Source organism: Falco punctatus, assembly GCF_963210335.1.
Source record: "Falco punctatus genome assembly, chromosome: 1".
Classification (NCBI taxonomy): domain Eukaryota; kingdom Metazoa; phylum Chordata; class Aves; order Falconiformes; family Falconidae; genus Falco; species Falco punctatus.
Genome location: NC_137580.1, coordinates 67,321,232 through 67,345,035, shown reverse-complemented (window position 1 = coordinate 67,345,035; position 23,804 = coordinate 67,321,232). Strand labels below are relative to the sequence as shown.

At 39.4% G+C, this 23,804-nt stretch overlaps 1 protein-coding gene across 1 annotated transcript in view; it reads left to right on the top strand.

Moving 5' to 3' along the window:
- The window catches only part of EGF (epidermal growth factor), a 66,988-nt gene that overhangs the window by 14,121 nt on the left and 29,063 nt on the right, over positions 1–23,804 (top strand). The window contains exons 4-14 of the mRNA XM_080374026.1: positions 778–959; positions 3,955–4,185; positions 5,781–5,983; positions 10,593–10,718; positions 11,767–11,889; positions 14,448–14,570; positions 16,412–16,537; positions 17,341–17,477; positions 18,890–19,038; positions 20,671–20,775; positions 22,603–22,826. Coding sequence (XP_080230152.1) covers positions 778–959; positions 3,955–4,185; positions 5,781–5,983; positions 10,593–10,718; positions 11,767–11,889; positions 14,448–14,570; positions 16,412–16,537; positions 17,341–17,477; positions 18,890–19,038; positions 20,671–20,775; positions 22,603–22,826 — 1,729 coding nt within the window. The remainder of the gene's footprint in view (positions 1–777; positions 960–3,954; positions 4,186–5,780; positions 5,984–10,592; positions 10,719–11,766; positions 11,890–14,447; positions 14,571–16,411; positions 16,538–17,340; positions 17,478–18,889; positions 19,039–20,670; positions 20,776–22,602; positions 22,827–23,804) is intronic.

Genomic DNA, 23,804 nt, shown 5'->3' with positions numbered 1-23,804 from the left:
TTCTGTGGATCAAGTGAAGGGGGTTAAAAATGAAGGAGAGAGAATTCGGACAAATTAAAGCTTTGAAGACAATGTTTCTACCAGTTTTAAATTAATCCCTGATGTTATGGAAGTTTGCTTTCCAGATCACTGTAGTTCAAACTGGCACAAATGGTATGAAAAGGATGTGCTTGAATTCCTACTCATTTTTTCTCCAACCTTTTATTGGTTTCTATGGTTGCATAAATGCTTCTTTTAGCACTTCATCCTTTGTTCAGAAAAAGCTGTGCAGTTCATTGCATCTGGCTGATTAAGAACGGCAGACAGGCTGTTGTGGCTGAACTTCAGTGCTGTGAGAGCCTGCTTTTGTTTGAGAGAGATTGCCAGGGTTTGTGTACCCATGTGGAGTCTTCACTGATGCATTTTACACTGATTTTTAAGGATCAGAGGCTACCAACAGCATGTTAGGAAGTTTTCCATCTCTATCAGTAGAGGTCCGGTTGCTTCATAGCGTGCCAAATGCAAGAAGTTGTAGCTAAAAGATCGGTCCAGTGTGTTCCTTGTGGAGAACACTTTCCCCTTTCACAGAGGGTCACTCAGTTCGGAAGAGGTATGTGTAAGTACAAAGACCTCATGAAAGTGATTAGGAAAGAGAAATGTCTACAGGTCTGAGAGAAAATGAAGCAGGTGAAGGGATGAAATGGGAAGCTTCGGTCTGGCACTTTATTCCCTATATTGAAAGTCGCGTTTAGGGTAATCATTAGGATGCTTCTTTTTATCGACATTTTTTGTTTACAGAGACTATGTTACATAGACAAAGGCATTTCAGGATTTGCTATTGACTGGATAAATCAGGACATTCTCTGGGCTAACAGACAGAAAGCAACCATAGAAGCAACAGACATGCGTGGGAAAAAACGCCGAGTTCTTCTAAGAGGTGTTGGTCATCCCACAAAGATTACCATTGATGCTGAGCAAAGGTAATTTTAACTAGGTTAGTAATTTCATTGACATGGACTCAACATATACAAAGTACTATGACTGCGGTTTATAGGCTGCTGGGCTAGTCTGTGCACAGTGTCTATAGTCCAATACCTCCCTGAACTGCGAGAAAAAAGGATAAAAGATGAATAAGCATCTAAGAGATCAAAAGAGAAGGATATGAAGAAAGCCTGCTGAAGTCTAATGCAGAACCTGTACCTCTCGGTCATCAGGGAAAATTTTGCTAGGAAAGAGAGCTGAGGGAAAAGAGGCATTACTGGTCCTTTCTCAAAGACAGGAAAGTTTCAGAGCCACAGAAAGCAGGATTGGAGCATCAAGGGGAATGATGCCTGCAAATGCTGGGAATTCCTCGCGCTCCAAACCTGGCACACTTAGAATACAAATCAGTATGTTTTCTGAAGAAAAGGTCTAAACTTACAGTTTTGCTCCTGTTTTCCTTGTCTCTCTGACAGTTGCTCTGAATATTGGTTCTGAATCTACTGTTGCTACTTGTGTCACTAGTAATTTGGCTTTCACAAAGATGCTTCTTCCCGCTTCAAGCCATGTACACCAAGAACCGTGTTCACATAAGAGATCTGGCCTTGAGAGTTATCAACATGAATTGTCACAGTGGTCTCTCCGTGCTAATTTCTCTTTCCACATAAAACTCTTCCATTAAACCTGCAAAAAACAAAAGCTTAAGGAGCCTTTGAGATGCTTCTGTTTTGTCCAGCAAAAACATGTTTTTGTCGCCACTTTTGACTGGCAGTAAAGTTGTTCTACAGTGTGTGGAACTATTTTAATATTAAGGCTTACATGTCCTTTCCTAGTACACTTATACATAAACCAATCTTCTGATGCTAGTAGCATTACTAGTATTCTTTGGAGTCTTGTCATTTGGGTAGGATTTAAAGCCTGAACATTGGCCTAAATATTTTTTTTTCTGATTTGCTTTTGAATGTACTATTTGCCAATATAAGAAATATTCACATATCCTCATGCCCACTGTCAAATGCTACCGAAACACGTTACAAATGATATTACAGGGAAATATTTGCTGAGCTTAGACAAAAGTGCGGGAAGACTCACATGTGTGTATTCATGGAGGTGTGACTCACCATGCATAAAAGCTGTACATCTGTGCTTACAGGGAGGCCAATAAGCAGTAATAAGCCAAATAAAGTATTCTCCAAGAAGTTTAACATCGTTTTTATGCCCTGTGGCAATTTGCTTGTATGAAAACTCTGAAGGCTCTATTTTTAACGGGAAGTGAATTAAACCCCCCATTATGTTTATGTGCATAGGCATAAACATGAACTAAATCTGATATTAACAATATCTTCCTTCAAATGTGTGCAACTCTTAAATAATGAAGGACAATGTGACACCCTAATAAAAAATATTTTCTCAAAAGATGTGTCTGGATATTAGCAGTGATAGGTTTATTTTAGTACTAATAATATAACTACTGCTGTAAGATTGATTTAATTTTGTGTCTAGAAATGCCAAAAAATAAGGATTAAAACTGAAGAAAAACAGAGGGCAAACACAGAGAAGGCTGGCAATTACTGCAGACGGTTTCCAATTTTCATTGTTCTTCTGCCTTCCTGTTTGTTCACATGATATCCTGTCCCTACACTGATTTGCAAAAGTTGCGCGTAGAGGCTATACACAACTTTGTTTCCTTATTTGTAAAAAGTGAACCCTAGCATTTGTTCTAAATTCCAGAGTAGTGACATTTCTTAAATAACAGGTGCTATAAAAATATAGACAGATAATAATGAAGTGTTTTAAAATGGCAGAATAAAATTGGGCTGTCCTTCTGGAAGGATGTTTTCACTTATATGTTAATAACCTGTGATAACTGTTGACCATGTAACAGTCAGGAAAAGCTGTGAGGCAGGGGCTGATTCTTCCTACTGGTTTACTACAGCCCCTTGCCAGTGAGATCTAATCTCTTATGGGGCCTTTAACAAATTATTAACATAAACATAATAAAGCTGCCTTTATGCTACATTGTTTTGTACATATAAATTCTGCAATTTTATGAAGACAAGGTAAAATGATGATGCTTCTTGGAATTTTTATGATAAGAAATCCAAGTAAAGAATCTAAACCCAAACATTAAAAAAATAAAATATATATGAATGAGGGAATAACTTGCTATTTTGGGAGAACTGTTGTTAACCTTAGTCACATTGGTAAACCTGGGTTCTGATCCATGAATAACTTGACATATAAGTAGCTTCAGTGCATAAGTCTTTTGAGCATTGGAGCTGTATTTTGACTGTGTCTTAATTTAATAACAGTATAATCTGGCTACAATCTGCAAGAAAGCAGAAAGAAATGAGAACTACAATAGAAATGGTATTGTTAAGTTAAGCACTTAATTCAGCTAGAGTTTCTGGAGGCAGATCCCTGCCCAGAGGCAGAGGGCAATGTGGATCTGCCTTAAAAATATGCTTTCCCCAAGTCTGCAGGAGCTTTCTGTAGATTTGAGAGGTAATTTCAGTTTCCTTCTCTGACTGCATGGTCAAACAAAGCAGGGACAGACAACGGCGCTTTGTGGTTAAGCTGGGCCAAATTCTGCCTGGTCTGCATGAGAAAAATTTGTAGTATCTTATTGCTTCCTGAACAGTCATAGAAACATATTTATTAAAAGAAGAAAACAACAGTAACAAAACTTTAGCACTAACATGTCTTCTGATATAGACGATGCTTTGTTGTCAAAAATTATTTCCATTCTTAATAGAGCTATGTTAAAGGCAGATGCATATGGGGCCTTCCTGAAATAAATGAGTACATATTAAGGAAGTCCCTTGCTTTATTATTAGTTTTGGCTCTGAAAGCACTGTGATAAGACTGAAAAATTCCATATACAGGAGCAACTAAAGTAGTGTGTAACAGTGATGTTATCTTGCAAATGTGGAATTCTTTTTTTAAAAAATTATTTTATTTATTAACTTATTCAAAACATGCCTCTCTTGCCTGCAGGCTATTATTTTGGTCTTCTGATGGTACAGTTTCCAGCATACACCGAGTATTCCTCAGTGGAAGTGGTGTGAGAAATATTTTAAGAACCACAGAAAAAATAAAGGCCATCTCACTAGATTTGGTTGACACAAGGCTCTACTGGATCCAACATGACCATGGGAAAGAGATTTCCCATATTGGATCATGCGACTATGATGGCAGAGCTGTTCATTTGCTCAAAAATTCTGTCCGGTGAGTTTTCCTGAGCTTGTCAGAAAAAAACCCCACTCATTTCCCAGGGATGTAGATAAGCTCTCTTCCTCACTCTCCCTTTTATTTTATCAGTTCTTAACCCAATAAGGAGTATAAAGTGTAGTGCAAATGGCCGGTAACTGCAAATCTAAAACTACTGATAGGAAAATGGAAAAAAGTCACTGTTGTAAGGATAATACTGCCACTCAGTACTTGCCATTTTACAAACTTTTAGCAAATGATAACTACTTAATCCTTGCAAATTGTCTCTGAGTGCTTATTAGTGGCCTTTTTCTGCAGATAGAGAAGTGGGGATTAAATGATTTGTTCAAGGTCACAGTGGGTGAGCTCATGTGTCTGAGCTGTGCTGAAGAGACTGAGCTAGATCAGGTTTTTCCTATCCTCCTCTAAGCCTGTTGTCCTCCTTAGCTGCTGGGCAGGGAGGCTCAGGCCTGTGCTCAGGCTCTCCAGCAAGTATCGGCAGATGTGGTCACAACTGTCCTACATGACAGACTCGTCCTCCTCAGCTCCCCCGTGCAGGGGGCTAAGCATGACTGGGGGGGCTGTTAAGCCCATGTGCTTTTGGGGCCTTTGGGGCCCTCATGCTTTGCAGCAGTACAGATGCTCCACGGTGGGCATGTTTTTGGTGAAGTACTCGGGAAAAGGTTACCCTATATCAATGCAGTTTCTGTCAGTATGGCCGGATTGGCATATGCATAATAGAGGGATTACCAAGAGCAAAATGAGAAAAACAATGGTTTCACTGGCCTGCTGATTTAAATACGCAGCGCGCCACTTGCATATGACAAATACAAAGCTAGTTTCTCCCTACTTTGCCAACTGTCATGTTGGATTTTTTCCTTACCCTTTCCCCCTTTCCTGCTTGAGTTGGCTGGTGTTCACCAGGGCATCAGCACTTTCCCTTTGAGCCTGGATGATAGGGATTCTCTTTTTCAATACCTGTAGAATGTACTGGAAAGTGGATGTCAAAAATCCCTTTTCCAATATTCTTCTGCTTTCCCTCTTCTTTAAAACTGGACCCTTTTGTGGTTCATGCTGGCTGCTATAACCGACCAGCGGATGGAAACTAAACTCCTGTGATAGGAGAAGCAGCAAGATGGATTTTAGGAACACCCTGTTCCTACCCCTCCATTCTGATTTCCTGGCACAGTTAGAAGCATCAGAGCAGGAACTGGAAATTGAGAAACGGGGGAATTTATCTGGCCCACATCCTTCAACAAAGCAAGGGTCTGGTTTTAGTTGCTGGGTTCGCCAGAAGCAGAGTGGTACCTTGGCTTTCTCTGTCAGTTGTGTTAGTCCTGAACAACAGCTCATATGACATGTGAGAAATGCAGATTATCCATTTTGCATCTATTTGTTGCAAATCTACAGGGTTCTGGGTGCTGAATTATTTGGGAATGTCTCTGGCACCTCATCTGATTCTTACGTATATAAGATAATATAAGAGATACATCAGAATACAAAGAGAAGTTATTTACAGTGAACTTAGCTGAACTAGATGCTCGGAAAATTTATGAGCAAATATATAGGGATCAGGTAATGTGCCACCTTGTGTTTTCTTCTCTTTGTTGTAGACGTCAATTGCTTGGTCTGTCTGTCTTTGCTGAGCACCTGTACTATTCAGAGTTGAAATCTGGTATGATATGGAGAGCCAATAAGTATACTGGAAAAGTTGTAGTCACAATTAGCCTGAAGCCATCATTTTTTCCACCAGTGGAGATAAAAGTGGTACATCCATTTAAACAACCAGGTGCAAGAACAGATTCTCAGGATTTGGGTAAGTGAACTGTAATGATACAGTTGTATGTGTGAGAACAATAATGTCATTTTTCCCAGTAATAATTTTCTTTAGTAAAATTTCAGGCCTCAGTGAAGTCAAGAAAAAAGTTTCCTTTAACTTCAGCGACCCACAGTCCCACTTGGTGTGTGTAACTCTAGCTGGACTGTCAGGCTGGAAGTGTGCTGAGCATGAACTGCTTGTTTCATTAATTTGAATACAGATTAATGCATGCAGATAAATGTGATTTTCTCCTCCTCCTCCCTTTCTTTGAACAAAGATGTTTTTATGCTTTCCTGCTAAATGCACAAAGCATAGAGCTTTTAAATCCTCTGTGTAGATTATCTTCATCAAATGTTTCCTCCCTTATGGAAGTTTTACTCTAATTTGCATCTAAACACCGCCGATTATTACGGCACTGAAGGATTTTAAATGTATGTGTGTCCCACAGGTGATACTGTGCATATCTCAGCTTTGCTGTGAAATGTCTGGATTGAGTCAGCCTGTTTTAGACAGACTTGAAGTTGCCATAGTAACTATTAAATAAGAACCTTGGGTATTTTTAATTTATATATATTGCATCCCACTGTATGAGGTGGTCATGTCACTGCATTTTACTGTGGATCAGAAAATGAAAGTAGTTGGCTATGGGTAGCTTACTGTTCTGGAGTATTTCTGCTGAGGCAGTAGGAAGTAGGGGTGTCCAGGGGAGATGATATCTTGTTCTCTGATCTCTTAGAAGACATAGAGTATTCTTGCTTTAATGGAATAGCTTTTGTCACCAATTTCGCTTGGATACAACCAACTGAGCAAACAGCAGACAGGCATTTGTTTGTTGAGCAATGGTTGCAGAACTCCCAAGGGAAGACAGCTATGGGTTCCCAGAGGTATAGGTGATATAAAGACATGAGAAGAAAGTAGTGTTTGTTTGTATGAGTAAAAATGAAACTGTAAATATCTCTCTTGAACCATTTCTAAGTATTTACTACAAAATAGGCTTTGTCTTTCTTAATGCCAACCAACAACTTTATACGGTGCCATGCTTTCTTTCCTTCCTGAAGCCTGGTCTGAGTGGGGAAATCAAAATCTTCAAGGGAACTTTCCCTTTCAAATGCTTTGTTTGCAGTGCAAAGAATAGTAGAGGTGCAGAAGAGAAAGTGTTCCTGGAAATCAAGCTTATACTTGTAAAGCCAGGGAGCCTCCATTCAGAGACAATACCTCTTTCTGTGTTTCCTTTGAGGAAAACACTCATTCTGGCAAATGGAAGTGCTCTTCTCCACTGACACGTCTGGTGCTCTCACACGTGTAGCTAGGGAAGGATAAGTTCATGGTGCAGGTGGTGGCACGCCCACACATCTCAGGGCTGTTACAATATTTGGAAGGTCTGGTGTGGCCTCCTTGGGTGCCTGTCACCATGTCTGCACACGCATGAAGACGGAGAGGAAGAAACGATGACCAAGAAAGGTAGTTCGCAACAGTGGTCCCTTGAACTTCAGGGGCTATTGTCTGTGTTATGTATGTCCTCTCCACAAAAGTGTGTAGCATAATTTCATTGACTATGGGCACTTAACTTTTATTCTTCTATCAGAAGATTAACTCTACTTCTTACACCAGAACATGCTGCTTTCCAGTGCTCCTCTTTTCACTGGAAAGAGGGTTTCCCCAGCTTTACTAATACATAAACTACCAGTGTTTTTAAATGCCTTGTAGTATATACCCCTATATTTCCAACATGTTCAGTACATTTTGTATGACAGTAAACGTCATCAGCAGTAGGCCTTGTTTTTTATTCCAAATATCTTCTTGTAAAAATGTCTGGGAAGTGGTGGAGTAGAAAGAAGCTTAACAGGCTGAATCCAGATGAACCTTTTGGACTTTGCATGTAGGTTGCTTGATTTATCCCGTACTGGGATGAAAGGAGGACTAATGAGCCTGCAGTACAAGTGAGATTTATAGCTGATCTTACAACAGAGAAATCTGGAGATAAAGGCATACCTAGATTAATTGGATGCTCTGTACAAGCTAAGAAAGTGTATGTTGCAAGGTAGTGTCAGCTGTGAATTATTAGGCCGCCTTTAAAACTGATAGCAAGTGAGTTTCTTCAGATGAAAAGTGACAAGAAGTGCCTAACTGACTTGATTTGACTTTTTTACTGGAATTCGGATTATTTACTTTACTAAAATTCCTCATGTCTTCTCTTTCCTTTCTCTTTCAAAAGACTTTCCTGGATTGGTCAAGGTCAATAAGTATGGAGAAGAGCATTAATTCAGCTATAGGTTTGCTATAACTTTAGTACAGCAGTATCTGGAAGATGGCCACTAATTTACCTCAGCTCTCTTTGGCAGCTAACCCTAGATTTGATGACAGTATGTGTATTTACAAATGCCTGCTGGAATGTTCTTTGCACTTTATTAATGATTCATAAAAATCTTAATTACCTTAAAATCTCAGAGACTGCCTCTGGAATTTTTTTAAAGTATCTCCTCTGACAGATTAATGATACTCCATACACTCAAGATATTTTTGGGGAGTAATTATGTAGTGTTTCTTTCCACTGCAAGATACTAACACCAGGCTATTATCTGAGAATGCCCATTTCTGTATAAGAGAGGTGATGGGAGGGGAACACACACACACACCCCCCAAACAACCAAAAAATAGCTAGAAAGTAAGTTCATAATGGTTGCTCTTCCTGAAAAGATTACCTTAAAACTTTTGTGATTCATAATTTAGTCACCATTCACTTTGTTTTGAAATGTGACTATTTTTTTACATATTGATTTGGCAATATTAAATTTTAATAATTATTCAGTTAAAAAAAAATATCTTCTCAAAACTGACCAGATGGCAAAATTGCTGCTTCTGTTATTTATCCTGTAATTCCTGGGTATCTTAGGTCTCATTAGACCAGTAATGATACAAGCAAGGGGTAAAAACCCAGCACCAGTGATAAGCACAAGGTGCAGCCCTCAGTGTAGTCTTGTTTCTGTTTTTTGTTTTGTGATTGCTTGTACTTGCACTTCTGTCATTTTAATGGGTTCTGTATTGGAAGATTAGACACCCCACTACTGTATGTTCCTGATTCATTTGCAGTAGGGACAACAATTAAGGGTCTAATTAAAAACTGGTTCTATAAAAAGAGAGGCTCAGCTAAAACTACATAAAATTCAAGTCTCTCAAAAGATAACATGCTTATTAACATAGATAACATCCATCTAGTCATCCATTCATCATTTTTTCTTTAGTGATACAACTTTTGCCAGAGAAACATTAATCAATTTGATGCAAACAAGTGTAATGTTGATGGTTTCAGCCAAGCTGAAATATATGGGAAATTATTTCAATCTTTTATATACATGATCTGTCATTCCGCCAAATGGCCAGGATTTTCTCCGTTGTGGCTAGCAGAAGACTAAATGTCAAATGTAAATATTATGCTGCTTTCCATCTCTTGGAATTTAGAAGGTGAATTGGAAATAGCACAAAAAACTGTTCACATACAAATTTCTTTGCCCATATGAGCCCACGATGTCTTGTACGTTATACAGACAGCACAGGGCGAAGGCAGTGGTGTGTGTGGGTGGCTGCATATCCGCATTCAGTAACAGCAGTTCAGTTATTTTTAGCTTGGGAAAGGGGCAAGCAACCCCAGAAGAAGATTAGGAAGATTAAAACAAGAATAATAGTTTGGGGGACAAAAATAAAACCATGAATATTGCATATCTGTGAAAGCACCAGCTCTAAAAAATAGCTGAGCACAGACACAAAGCTCTGCAAATCCTTCCCATGAAAAGGGATACTTGAATACCCGTTTCCCTTTTTCTGTGAAGTGGGAGAAGCAGGAAGGCTTCTGGGGATCTGATAGGTAATTTTTTTCTGCTTCCTTTGAAGAAACTTTGAGCCTATCTTGTTGGACATCAGAAACATTCTGAGTTTTAAATCTGAGTTCAAGGTATTCAACGCTTGTATTTCTCAGTCAGAAACCAGGATCCACTCCAATACAAAGATTCTCTAGACTGTACTAATACTTTTTGTCCAAATTAAATGTGCAGTCATCATGGTCTGTCCAGCTATTTTTTTGTTAAGTAATGTGAGACATGAGCACTGATAAGAATTTCCAGTCTTATGCTCTCTTTTAAAAATCCTTCTCCTCTCTCTTTTTGCTTGTGTGTGCTCTTTCTGTCGCTCTCTTCTGAGTGTTTTACAGAGCTTGGTAACATACAGCGTATGTTAATATGCAGCGTATGACACCTACTCCACACGGGTTTCCCTTACACAGTCACTATAGGTGTGCACCCAAACCAAACCATCCCCTGCTGTAGGCTCTCTCTAGGTCTGCTTGTGCTGACATGGAGCTAGAAATGATCATTTGCACAGACCTACTCTTAGTCTTCAAAGTACTTTCATTTTTATAGTGACTTTTTGGCCTGATTTTACTAAAAGGAAATAATTTAATAGAAGTTATTTTCTATTAATAAGAAGTTCCTTGTGTTGAGCAAGTAGCTGTTGAGAAGACACATCACCGAGCATTTTTGCTCAAAAATAGTTTTTCTGTGAAGGTTGATATGGTAAAAACGCCATTACATTTATACTGTATTTGTTCTTCCAGAAAAAGGAACCTGTGATTTCAACAAAGAAAAGTGCAGAAGAAGAAACTGCAGGCCAGACTCAAGGACTTATCGGTGTAAATGTTCTAGTGGCTTTATTTTAAGTCAAAATAAACAGTTTTGTGAAGGTAATACAACCTTTTATCCATCAGATGAAAAAAAAAATCTCCCGTTCTTTCACTTTACTCATATCTTGAGTATGAAAAAACACTCTGAGGTCTTAAAAATTCCAGTTGTGCCATTTCAGTTTTGTATCCTTCAAGGTTCTGAAATAATCTAAAAGGAGATCTATGAAAACGTCCCAGGTGCTCTTCTTACGAGAAGTTTTGGTCTTAGCCTGAGTAGTTAAAGGAGCTTCAGATAAACAGACACGCTTATGGGTACTTATTTAATTTTTAAACAAAAATTAAAACAGATATATCACCAAAGGTGAAACTGAAAAATCCTGCAACAAGATGGCTGTCTTAAGTCCCACTTTTTTAAAGGACACAAATTATACATGCTTCTAAATGTTTTCATCTAGATTGTTTTAATAAAAATCTAACATTACTATTAAAAATAGTCAACATATCTTTTAAAACTTTTAAAACGTCTTTTAAAATAACTTATAAAAACATCTCTTTCACTACACAACCAGATTTGAAAAGACGTAAAGGCATCAACATTTCTAGCTTACAAGATTTACACACCTGCCTGAGCAGCAGCCATCTAGCTCTCAGAAATTCACCAGGACTGCTTTCTGAATTTCAGCTTCTAAACCACTTCTGTGTTTTGAGAAATTTACTTAAGTCATGTTGGAGCCAAATTTTTTAGAAGAATTTTTGTCTGAAGAAAGTGTCTAATGCCTTTTTTTTTTTTTTTTTTTTTTTTTGGTGCACACAGGATTTGACGGGCACTGGGATCTGTATGGGAAGGCATACTTTGAAAGTCCTCTAGGCATCTAGGCTGGACACATGCAGCCTGAGCAGGTTTTTCTAGAAGGTTTTTAAAGTTTTTTTGAATAAGGCCTGCAAACCCGCAGACTTGCTTTTTTATCATTTTTTAGGAGAAACATATTTTTGTAAAACAAAAGGGAAAAAGAAGTACTTCTTGAAGACTGTTAGTTTGTTTCATGAAGCTGTTCCCTGACACTGGCTGATGGCGTTACTCTGACACAGCAAGTGCTTCTTTTGGCAGATATCAATGAATGTGGCTTCTGGAATCATGGCTGTACTTTGGGCTGTGTGAACATTCCCGGTTCCTATTACTGCACCTGCCCGACAGGTTTTGTTCTGCTGCCTGACAGGAAAACATGTCATGGTAAGTAGCAGTAATAGGTAAACACTTCGAGTATAGAGTATGTAAACACTTCGAGTATCGAGTATCATATTGGAGAGAGTCTTCATTTAACACTGGAACTGCTGGAAGTTGTTTTTTTTTGTGTTCGTGTTGCATTGCTCACTTCCAATCCCTGATTATGCATGTAGGATCAGCTTAGAACTGTGTGAACAAAATCCTGATGTCATGTTTAAGGAAGTGTAAGTTACACAAGTTACACATGAGTAATCAGGCGTGAGCCTCCTCAGGAGAAAAAAGAAAAAAGAAAAAAAAAAAAAAAGTTGGGTTTCCAGAGAGACCTCTTTGTTCAGACTAGGCTCTGTGACACATTTCAGGTGGATAAGCAGTTATATCTTTTTAAATGTGGTCTCTGAATTTGGCTTACTCTGGCTATCCTGCATAAGAATTTGCACAGCTTACAGCATCATCTTTTTTCTCTTCGGGCCAAGGTTGGTAGTGTTGCTGATGTGCATGACATTAATGAAATTAGAGTGCACGTGCATCTGTTTACAACATGTAAGATACACAGAAGTGCTTATAAAGTTGTTTATTATGGGGATCTGTTGCACCTGGGCATTTGTTATTTGTTTTTCTTTTGTCAATTAAATTCTATATAAGAAGTATGCCTGAGAGATGGCATCCATATAACATAGGTATGTAATGCAGGAAGCGCTCTGAAGCTGGATAAATGTGAATAAACTAAATGCAGAGACCACAGAAGTGGAGGGAAAAAACAAAGATCTGTCTGTCAGTAAGCTTCAAAGACCATATTTTAGTCACAGTAAGAGTCAGAGGTGAAGGTGTTTTTTTTCTCCCTTGATGCAGCACTGTGTATATTCAGCCTACAAATGAATTAAGCCTTTCTACAGTAAGTCTAGAACATAAAATGTGAAATGCATCCAAGTTTTGAGGTCTTAGGATATTCCCAGTCACTTTTCTATTCCATAATGAAGTGAAAATTAGGCATAGACAAAGATCCTTCTACATTGTTTCCATGGAAATAAAACATTGGCATATGCCCCAGGTAGAAGTGCCAGTGCACACCAGCGAGTTCAGTCTGGGTCATGGCAGGCTCAAGACCTAGGGTATATTTAATATCGCTACTAGAGAGTCAGTCTATCTATTTTAGACTTCCAAGAGTCACTTCTCCCTCTCTATTAAGAGAGAGCCAGGAGCAGGATACAGTGACCCCGCCGTGGGGGTGCGGGGTGTGTGTGACAGCTGCAGATGGCAGCCAGATGTGACAGAAGATCTATGGGAGACCTGCAACCAGAGGCTACCGGGAGGTGGGATATCCTTTTGTGTCCAAAACAACACTCGGGCACTGTGCGACTCAGTCCTACTCTGGATGACTAGCTTGATGCCTGCTTTTTGCATGGCTCAAATTAGGTAGAAAATAATGTTTTTCTAACACAGGCTAGGGATGCAGCATGGACAGTATAACTCCTTAACTACTGCAGCACAAGGCAGATATGTCACCAACTACTCAACTTGAGAGAAAGAGAGAGAGATGCAAGGTGAGAAGCCCACATGCTGACCAGACATTTTGATGCTTTGTCCTCCAAGTCCTTTATGAAGCTTTTCATCCAATGCCACAAGCTGTGGTCAGAAGGAAACATGAGATCAGTTTCTTGACTCTCTTCACTGTGCTTAAGGGGTTAGAACAGTCCAGTCCAGAGTGCAGTTGCCCTGGAGAAGCAATATTTGCAACAGCTATGCACCATGTAAGCCAGTGTATCCAGCTGATTCAAAGAAGCAGCTGTGGGAAATTTGCATTAGTTCCAACCTTCCAGCAGGTGTTGCCATATGGCACTAGAATTGGCATAAAGAGATGCAGCAGTGTAATACGGAAGGTGGAAGAAGCTTATCGTGTGAAATTGCACTAAAGAAATACTCAAAATAATGTTGGCACCCCAGCAACCATAATGGAAAGTAAAGGAAAGCTATTGCCAGCTCCTCAGATGGTTTTGCCCTTACAACTTTAAAGTTGCTGCTAAGGAACATAGCTTTATTTCTGGAAGGTTCGTCTCCTGTTTTCATTGATTCTATCTCTGTTACCCTTGGAGTAGTAGCAAAGTAGTTTTTCCTCATTCTCTTTGTGTTTTATAGTTGTTCTTTCAGTATAATTTCCTTTTAGTTTTCAAAACCTGATATATTTTTGATGAGATGTAAAAAAGAGAGCTTTTTAAATTATTTCTATTTTGATAACACATCTTCATACAATTTTGGAAAATTTAAAGCTGATCAGCATAATGGCTTCAGGACCCAGCAGTTTAGGCTTTCTTCTTTGCTATAATTAGGAGACGGTGGGAAAAAAAGGAGTTTTGGAAAAAAAAAGAAACAATGAAACAAAGCCGAAACAAACCCCAGAAAGACCACAGAAATGTATTCTCAGCATCACAAGTTTGGTTTTTCTTTTTTTTTCTTTTTTCTTTCTTTTTCTTTTGTTATTTAAGAAAGTGTTATCATCTCTTTTGGGGGGGCTTAGTAAAACTTTTTATTGTTCTTTAAGATTTTTTTTCCTCTTTAAATTGCTGTAGAGCTGATTTCCTGTACAAGTAACAACACTGAATGCAGCCATGGTTGCCTTCAAACATCTGAAGGGCCTGTTTGCTTTTGTCCTGAAGGATCTGTACTGACAGTGGATGGCAAAGCATGCACGGGTAAGTAACATTTTTTTCTAGCTGTATTGACTGCCAAACTGTTTGTTCTTGGCATTGAGAGCCAGAAGTGAATGAAGGCATTTTGCACTCATTTTGCACAGCTGTAAATGATTGTACAAGAAAGGAGGCAATGGAAGGTCAGGCACTTTGAGCAATATTCATCTTCAGGTTTTAATAGCTGTTTCTTAGCAACAGCATCCGATGTTTGCAGGTCAAATTCTTTTGTTGTCAGCACAGATCAAGGCATCTCCCAGATGTTTGTTGCAGGAAACATCTAAAATTTATATTTCAGAGGGAATATACATACAAAATTAGAGCTTGAGTGAAATCTGAAGATGACTTTATTGACATCATGCATCCAGGTTCAGAGTCGCTCTAATTTACAGCAATTTCATCTAATTACCCACAAATGGAATTTTTGCAGTCAGAAAATTAGAAGCTACTACACACACTAATCTGTCATTCCCTATTCAGCAAGCTTTCCAAATTCAGGGCACTGTATACAGCTTTTCAGCCTTAGGGATCAAGATAGCTCTGTTAATGCCGTCCTTACACCTTGAAAAATCCCCTTCGCCTTTTACATCCCTTGCATATTGTGGACTGTGCTGTATATGTAGATTTAGTGGTGCTGTTTTACTAGGGACACTCCACTGAGTAAGCTCAGGTTGGCATTGAGGCTGTAACCATTGTACAGCCCCAAGAAGAAAGAGTAGTTTCTTTTTGTATGAAATCTTGGTTTGTTGTACTAGAAAGTATCAATTCACCCTCCTAGCCTAATTAACTTCTGCAGAGAGAATGATGTTAATTGGGTGTTTCTTTGCATGGAGTTCAAAGTCTGATAAAACTTGTTAGTGTATTGTAGATGGGATGAGGTTTGCATGGGAGAAACAGTTTTGTGAAATATACCCCACTGTCCTGCTTTTGGCTGGGACAGAGTTAATTTTCTTCCTAGTAGGTGTTATGGTGCTGTGTTTTGGATTTAGTATGAGAATAATGTTGCATTGTAATGAGATATTACACTGATATTTTAGTTGTTGCTAAGTAGTGCTTACCCTAAGTCAAGGACTTCTGAAGATTCACATGCTCAGTCAGTGAGGAGGTGCACAAAAAGCCGGGAGGGAGCAGAGTCAGGGCAGCTGACCCAAACTGGCCAAAGGGATATTCCGTACCACAGAATGTCATGCTCAGTATGTAAACTGGGGGGAGTTGGCTGGGGGCCACCGATGGCTGCTCAGAGACTGACTGGACATCTGTCAGTGGGTAGTGAGCAATTGTATTGTGTATCACTTGTTTTGGTTTGAGGGGCTTTTTTTGTTTGTTTTGTTTTGTTGGGATTTTCCCTCCCTTTTTTTCCCTTGGGTTTAATCCCTCTCTCTCTTTCTCTCTTCATTACAATTCTTGTTTTGTTGCTATTATTTCAATTATATTTTACTTTATTTCAATCATTAAATATTTTTTATCTCAGCCCACAAATTTTACCTTTTTCCAGTCCCACTCCCTATCCCACTGGGGGTGTGGTGGAGTGAGTGAGCAGCTCTGTGGTACTTAATTGCTGGCTGGGGTTAAACCATGACAGCCTACCCCTCCACCCCATCTGCCATCTTGTGTTGTGAATTTTCAGGAAAAACTCTGGAAGAAGTTACTACTGATTTCCTTTCACTTCACTAGACTTCTGCTTTCAGCAGGAGGCCTTTCAGTATATCTATCAGTCACTGTAATGCTTTGCACTGTAGAAATTCTAAGCAAAGTGAATTGCTCTTTTGCTTATACCTCTGATGTTGTTGTGGATTATTTTTTTTCTTATAATGGCAATGTTAAATTTTTCAAATGTTCTGTTTAAGGATGTACATCTCCAGATAATGGTGGCTGCAGTCAGATATGTTCTTCTTTAAGCCCATCCTCCTGGGAGTGTGCTTGTTTTCCTGGATATAAGCTTCAGCAAGACAGAAAACACTGCACTGCTATAGGTCAGTATCACTGTGCCTGCATATTTCTGCCAATAAAAGCAAAAATATTTTGTAGAGTCCTTTAAAGTGGATTGCATAACTGGGATCCATTTTTGCACTGGTTTTAGGTTACTTTGTGAAACTAGGGAAGTATTAGTTTGGAAAATATGTCCTATTTTGGAAATACACCAGAATAAGCACCAGTATATGCTTCAGTCTCCTGGGCTGCTGTACTGCAGAGGTCTACGTGTAGTACTCAGGTTTCCGTGCCTTCACATAAATGTGGATGTAGTTACTGCCCAGTGGTACAGAATTGGGGTTGAGGTGTCCACATCTGAACGAGAAGGCTGGAAACAGTCTGTTTAAGGACCCTCCCTACAAGGATATTTCTCCCCTCCAGCCTCAGAGAGAGAAGGAAAAGTAAGTTTGTGGAAAAATAAGGGAAAACCTTTATTTTTTGGAGGACGGCATTTTTCTTGCATTTACTGTGAAAGGCTTCTCGTGCAGAAGTCAAATGTTCTGTCATTTATGGTGATGCCTTGAGGCTAGGTCACTCAGTGTGAAATGCAGCAGGGCCAGTGACTGCCTTTATCACAAATTTTGCAGCTGGTCTTGGGTAAGGCACTGATGCTGAAGACCTATATTAACTTTTATCTTTGATTTCTGAGGCAAATGGAATGTAAAACAAGGGTCTTCATTTCTTTGTGCATCTGTTCGTCATTTTGCCTTCTACTGTTACTTAAAATGTTAGCTAGGTAGTAATGCAGGCTAGAGATCACTTTGAACTTAGTGGAATCAACGTATGTGCAAATTTTCATCAACAGGTCCTAAGCCTTTTTTGTTATTTGCAAATGGCCAAGATATCCGCCAGATCAGTTTTGATGGAACAGATTATGCAAGTTTACTTGACTGGCAGATGGGAATAGTCTTAGCACTGGACTCTGACCCAGTGGAAAGTAAGGTAAGGCATTAAAAATGAGAGGATTTTGAAGTGTTGCAAGGACAAATGGATTGGGCTTTCATGTGCATTAACCTTTCTGCTGTCAGTGATCCAGATTACACATTGTGCTGCTCGTTGTTCTGTTGCCTGTCCAGGAGCACAACTGGTACAGGATGCCACACACTGATCTCCCATAGTGAGCCTTATTTACACTGTAAAAGTGTTACAAAAAGATACTGGATGCCCAGTAGAAGCTGATGAGGGGCTCAGTTAAGTTGCTGGAAACTTCTCAAGGCCTGGATGGACACCACTGAACAAATGAGAATGTTTCCAGATCTGTGTTACAGGAAGATCACGTCAGGCACTGTTGGTACATCGCCACTTGCTCCTGAAATAGGGTCCTGCTGAGGAGCTAGCAGTTGTTCTGTGCTGTGCTGAGTGTAAATCAGACGTGCCGGTGACACTAGGTGTGCTCTCTTGTTCCACGTTTGTAGGGTGGGTGCACGGTGCGAGGGGAGGTGGCACGCAGCGCCGGCTAGGCTGCAGCAGCCTGGTCCTGGTGGCACAGAACTGAGGCACAAGGTAAATTAACGCAGCATTGCTCTGTGCTCCCACAGTAACCAAATTCACTGGTTTAATGCTGGAGGCCTCCCTCCTGCTTTGTTTTGATGCTAACCATGAGGCCAAACAAAGTTATTGGTTTTGTTGTTACCATTTGCAAAGAAAGCCTCAGCATTGCTTTGCATATGATTCTGCTTTAGAGTTTTTGGCTCCCTCTGGATATCAAATACAAGACAATATGGGTTTTTTCCCCCTTATCCTTGGAAAACACAAACCTAGTTTCCCCACCGTCAGAGAACTTTTATTTTGACCCAAAACTGAGAAGCCTCTTCTGGAAATGCTAGCACCTTACAGAATAGACACCTGGTAAAAAATTCAGATAAGTGCAGGCTGAAAGAGCTAAAAAAAAAATAAAATATAGAAGCAAATTATATAACTCCTTCCTCCTTCCCAGCTCTTTGGCACACATAGAGTACTATTGTCTTCTTCCTGCTCCTCCCTCTTTAAAATGAGCAGGCAGTGAAATGGTAACAGGCTGCTTTTTGCCTGCTCCTACTTTTGCTTCCTCAGCTGTGCCTGATGTGAGGTATCTACTCGCTGAAAGACAACAGGATATTCAAAGGGCTGTATATAGGGCAATCGGGATTTACAGCTAAGCACAAGCTGCCTGTAGGAGTCATCCTGGTTGAAGGATAAGTGCCTTGTTATTTGATCAGGGATCACAGGTTACCTGAGCAGCTTTTTGTGAGTAAGCAGTTCAGGGAACTTTCAAGATGAAAAAGTTATTTTAGAAATGGAACTATTAGACAAGGCAAATAGAACAGAAAGTTAGATGGGAACTAATAGCACCTCATCTGTTATTTTTTTCACAGATTTATTTTGCCCACACTGCCTTGAAATGGATAGAACGAGCTAATCTGGATGGCTCAAATCGTGAAAAAGTTATTCAGGAAGCTATAGATATACCCGAAGGCCTTGCTGTGGACTGGATTAACCGTAAATTGTATTGGACAGACAGAGGGTACGTGCTCCACAGTGAATTTATGTTGAAGCATGCCGTAAAATATTTGGAATAAATAACGGGTGATACAGAAATAGCTCAGATATCACTCTAAATTCAGTAACGCTTCACATTCTGATTGGGTAGCTGTAATCTCAAGTATATACTGTTGGAAGGTTCTTTAAAACAGAAATGTTGGAAGTTCACTTTGAGTCTGCTATTGTATTTTTATCTTCGTCTTTCCAAGAAGCAAGGGTTTCGACTCAGTTGCAAGGAATCTAAAGCATGTACTGCATATATACATATATGTATGTGCACACGTGCATGTGAATATATAGGTATACACTCGTATTTATATACGTGTGTATATATATATATATACAGCACTTCATGTCTGTATATATAGGTCTATCTTTATATCTTTATATATATATAAGAAAATAATGAGTATTACTGCACCAAGTACACCTTGGACAGAAGTCAGCATTGTTGACAGCTAGAATCGTGCCCCTTTAAGCTAATGGAAGGTCTTTGCCAGTTATCTCTGGTAAAAGAGGAGTGACTACTGGAAGCTAATAAGATTTCACCTTTCAGTTGATACCTAACCTTACACACAAAGAGAAACAAACCCGTCCTTTGATGAAAAGGCAGTGTCAGATCAGAACACATAATAAAGACTCCTTGAAGAGCAGTCATGATGTTTCAAGTGTGACCCATAATTTATTAGTCAATAAAAAGTGGTTTTGAATGTCCAGATCACCTCCCTTTTCCCTTTTAAATATGCTACTAGTTCACTTCCTTCCTATTAGGTACAACTTCGTCTACATGATTGTGCTCCTGTATAAATATGCCAGTGTTTCTTGTGAAATGTGAAATTATGCTCATCTCTGTAAGACAAGAGTCAAAGGTGAAGCTGTGAATTTGTATCTGCCACTTCCTCCTCACTCACTGCATTTACCTGTTTGTATTCCATATATTTCAGAAATTTTTCAAATATATTTCTCCTTCCATCTTTGTGTGGCCTTTCTTTGCAGGTTCAGGTAGGCATGGAAGGCTGTAGGCTTGCTTTCGGTGAGAGGCTGATGTTTGTTTGGCAAGACAAAGTTTGTAGCAATAAGTACAGTTTTCTGGAAAAAATTGCATTGGGAGGCTGGCAATGTAGATTCTATACATGCCTGCCATAGATTTTACGAGTCATCATAAGGACCTTAGCTTCATTCTAGTATATATAGATATAGAATATATAAAATGCTTGATGATTTCCGGATGAAAAATGCTATGTAAAAGTATTGTTTAAAAAAATACTTTATACATTTGATAATGCCATTCAGTTAGGAGCTTGTTTTCCTCCTGACTCTCTTCAAAGCTAACATTTATCTATTGTTGTACTTCCAACTCCTTATTTACCCAAAAAAGGAGAACTTCACGTCTCCTGCAGAGCAGCAGGTATTTTATCATCATGTCCTGGACCAGATAATGAGGCTGCAACACGAATTTCTTGTTGATAAAACAATGAGACATCCTACATCAGCGGGATTATTTCCTGTCATTGTAAAGTTATTTATTACAGTTTTGTGCTGAACTAAAGCAACAAAAAACCTCAGTATGTTCTGCCTGAGAAGGGAGGACCTAACAGTGCCCTGTGTGTTGCAGGAAGGCATGCATCGAAAGGAGCAATCTGAATGGAATGCAAAGAAAAATGGTCATCTGGGAGGATATCTCCCAGCCCCGTGGGATTGCCATTCACCCATTTGCTAAGTAAGGACTGATAAATGCAGTTAATTGTATAATACTTGGGGAGGCATTTTAAAAATGAGCATGCCAGCCTTACCCTTTTGGCAGCAAAAAGTGCGTTAGTCTCATGTTGAGGTAGTCACTTTTTTCAGAGTTGTGTGAACTGCGATGTTTTATTGCTGGGTTTCTTTTGTGAGTTGGGATGCGTTTATTTCTCATAAATAAAATTTTAAAATATTATATATATATAATTTAATAATTATATTTATACATAATATAAAATAAATAAATAATTGAAATTAATCTAATTTATAGAATGATATATAGAATTTTTAAAATACCAGAAGCGTTAAAGATACCATAAGTAGTTTAAGCTAAAGAAAGGCACAAGGAACTGAAGTCACCCTCACAGTTGTAAGCACCACACTACAAACTTTGATGGTTCCATATCTATTGGTGTGAAGAAGGTAGTTTTACTTTTAACCAGTGATGCTTACAAAGGGATTTTTTTGCCTGTGTTTCAGTTTCTGAGGAAACTAAACCAGATCTAATGTTGTGGAGATTCATAGACTTAAATGCACCTTATTTCTTCTTATCTAGTCCTGAGATGACCACAGGAGTTTGGAATGTGTAAACTCTTGATGAAATCCTGGCCATTTTAATCAATGTCAAAGCCCCATGGATTTCAATCAATATGCCTGTAGTAGGACAATTTTAAAACTGTTGATTTTTTATTATTTTTTTTAAATGCTCATATCCTGCTATAATCAAGTACTGATGAATGAGGGAATGAAGCCAAGTTGGGAGGGGAGGGTGTTTTGTTAGCTTTATTCTGAACATAAAAGACTCTTTCAGTAGAGGTTGAATGCAATTAGAAATATTTTGCAGGAAAGCTTTGAAGGACAGGTAGGTTCAGGGAGTTTTTTTATTAAATTGTTGGTAGAGGCAAAGGCTACAAGGGGAAAGGGAGAAGAAAACATCACAAAAAACCTTCCTTATTAGCAAGTTAATGGTGAGAGGAGCAACAGGCATTATAGCAATGTCCATAATTATAAAGTCAGTATTAAAGAGGGATCTGAGACACAATTAAGGCTATTGAAAATACAGATCCCTGCATTGGCTACAGCAAAAGTGCTCACGTAAGTAAAGTGAAGTGAATCTGTGGATTATTTCAGTAAACCTGACAGAGGCAGCTGATCCCTGGGAAGATTGGAGTCTAAACGTCAGAAGTTATTTGTGGTTTTGGCTATCCCCATTTTAAGCTGCCATCTAGCACTGTCTGTTCGTTGAAAAAGCAGTAAGCACTCAGTGAGTAGCACTCAGGACTCTAGAGGGAGACCCCAAGAATCATAATTTTATTAAAAGAAGAAAGGAGGCTGGGCTTGATACTGGTTTGTGTTTTAAAAGCAAAATAGCCTGAGGACTCTTGCTTGCTTTCCATGGGCAGTGGGTAATTTTGGTTCCAGTTGTGTGTTGTTACACCCTTGTTTAGACAAGGGGCTGGCAAATGCACTATCTTCTGTTGTCTGGGCTCGCTAAACCACTCTCAGCAGTCACATGGAAAATGCAAAAAAACATATATGAAGAGTATGCAGTTAGCATAGGTGGGTATTGTTTCTCCAAGGTTTTGTGCCAACGAACAGAATGGGGGTTCTTCCTAAGTCCCACTGTAATCACCTGGAGCCTTATGGCAAGTGTGAAAAGATCAACAGCCAATATATCTGCTGGAAGTGTGCGCTTTTTCTTATGTGCCTCAGGCCTGTGTTGCTCTGAGCTGCTTTGAAAGAATTCCACAGAGAGGAGAATAAACATTTACTTACCGACTGCCTGTATGCATTTCATTTTCTAAAGGAGATTATTCTGGACTGACATGGGGGTCAATCCCCGGATTGACAGCTCTTCATTAGAAGGCATTGATCGCCAAGTTATAGCCAGCAGTGGTCTGGTGTGGCCCAGCGGAATAGCTCTCGACTACTTAGCCGACAAGGTGTACTGGTGTGATGCTAAGCAGTCAGTGCTTGAGAGTGCAAACCTGGATGGTTCTGGTCGAAGAATTCTGGCACAGAGCGATGTAGGTGAGGCTTTGGGGTTGATAATTACCTATTGCTGCTTGTCAATGTGTGTGTGTATCTGCATATGTGCTTGTGAGTTACCAGCCAGTGGCTGTCCGTACAACTCTACGCTGAGGTTAATGACATCATTCTTCATTCTGTTACAGCTGACTTTTATTCATTTTAACAAAAGAACACCTTTCTAACAATCTCTGCTTTTAATTACCAGCAACTTTGCACTGTATAGAGAACTTCTCTGCCTTCACAGAAAAATTAAAAAAAAGGACACAGTTAAAAATGTGGCTTGCTTGTTCCATGTGTAATTCAGGTTTTGCTGTGTTTATTGCACCACTGAGTTATATTGACGTAAGCTGGAATAGGATTAGTCTTGGCCAGTAAAGGTCCTTGAGCAATGAACCTGCATCCGCACAGTGTTGAACACTGGGTTGATTCTAAATACACAATAGGCACTGAATGGAAAAATGATTTATGCAATACATTGATAGTTGTTATGGCTGAAATTTCTATTGTTTGACACGTAGCTATTGTTCTGAAGCAAGAGGACAGAAGTATTAGAAATGAAAAACTGATGTTGTATTACATCTAAAGTAAAGCGTATGTTTAAGAATCTTGTACATGCCAAATTAGTTTCTGGATAGGACAATTCCCTTTGTGCATGATATCTCTCTGGGGACCATTTTGTAGGTGTGCATACAAAACATGGGCAGAACGAGGGAGGACTCTTGGCTCAGTACCATGACAGCCATGGGTAAAGACTTCACAGTTACTCAGTTAAGCAGCTTCTGTTCTAGTCTGTGCTCTGGGAAGGCTTGTGTTCATCTCCTAAGCCAGATGCCCTCCCCCTTTTTTGAAGGTGAGCAGAGTGAGGTCTTGGAGGGAGCAGTCTTCTCCAGTTCATAAGGCATCAAAAGCCCTGAGCAGAGTGACTTCCCAGTACTCCTCTCTTTTCCCCTGCTGCACATACTCTGTTGTACGCTCCAG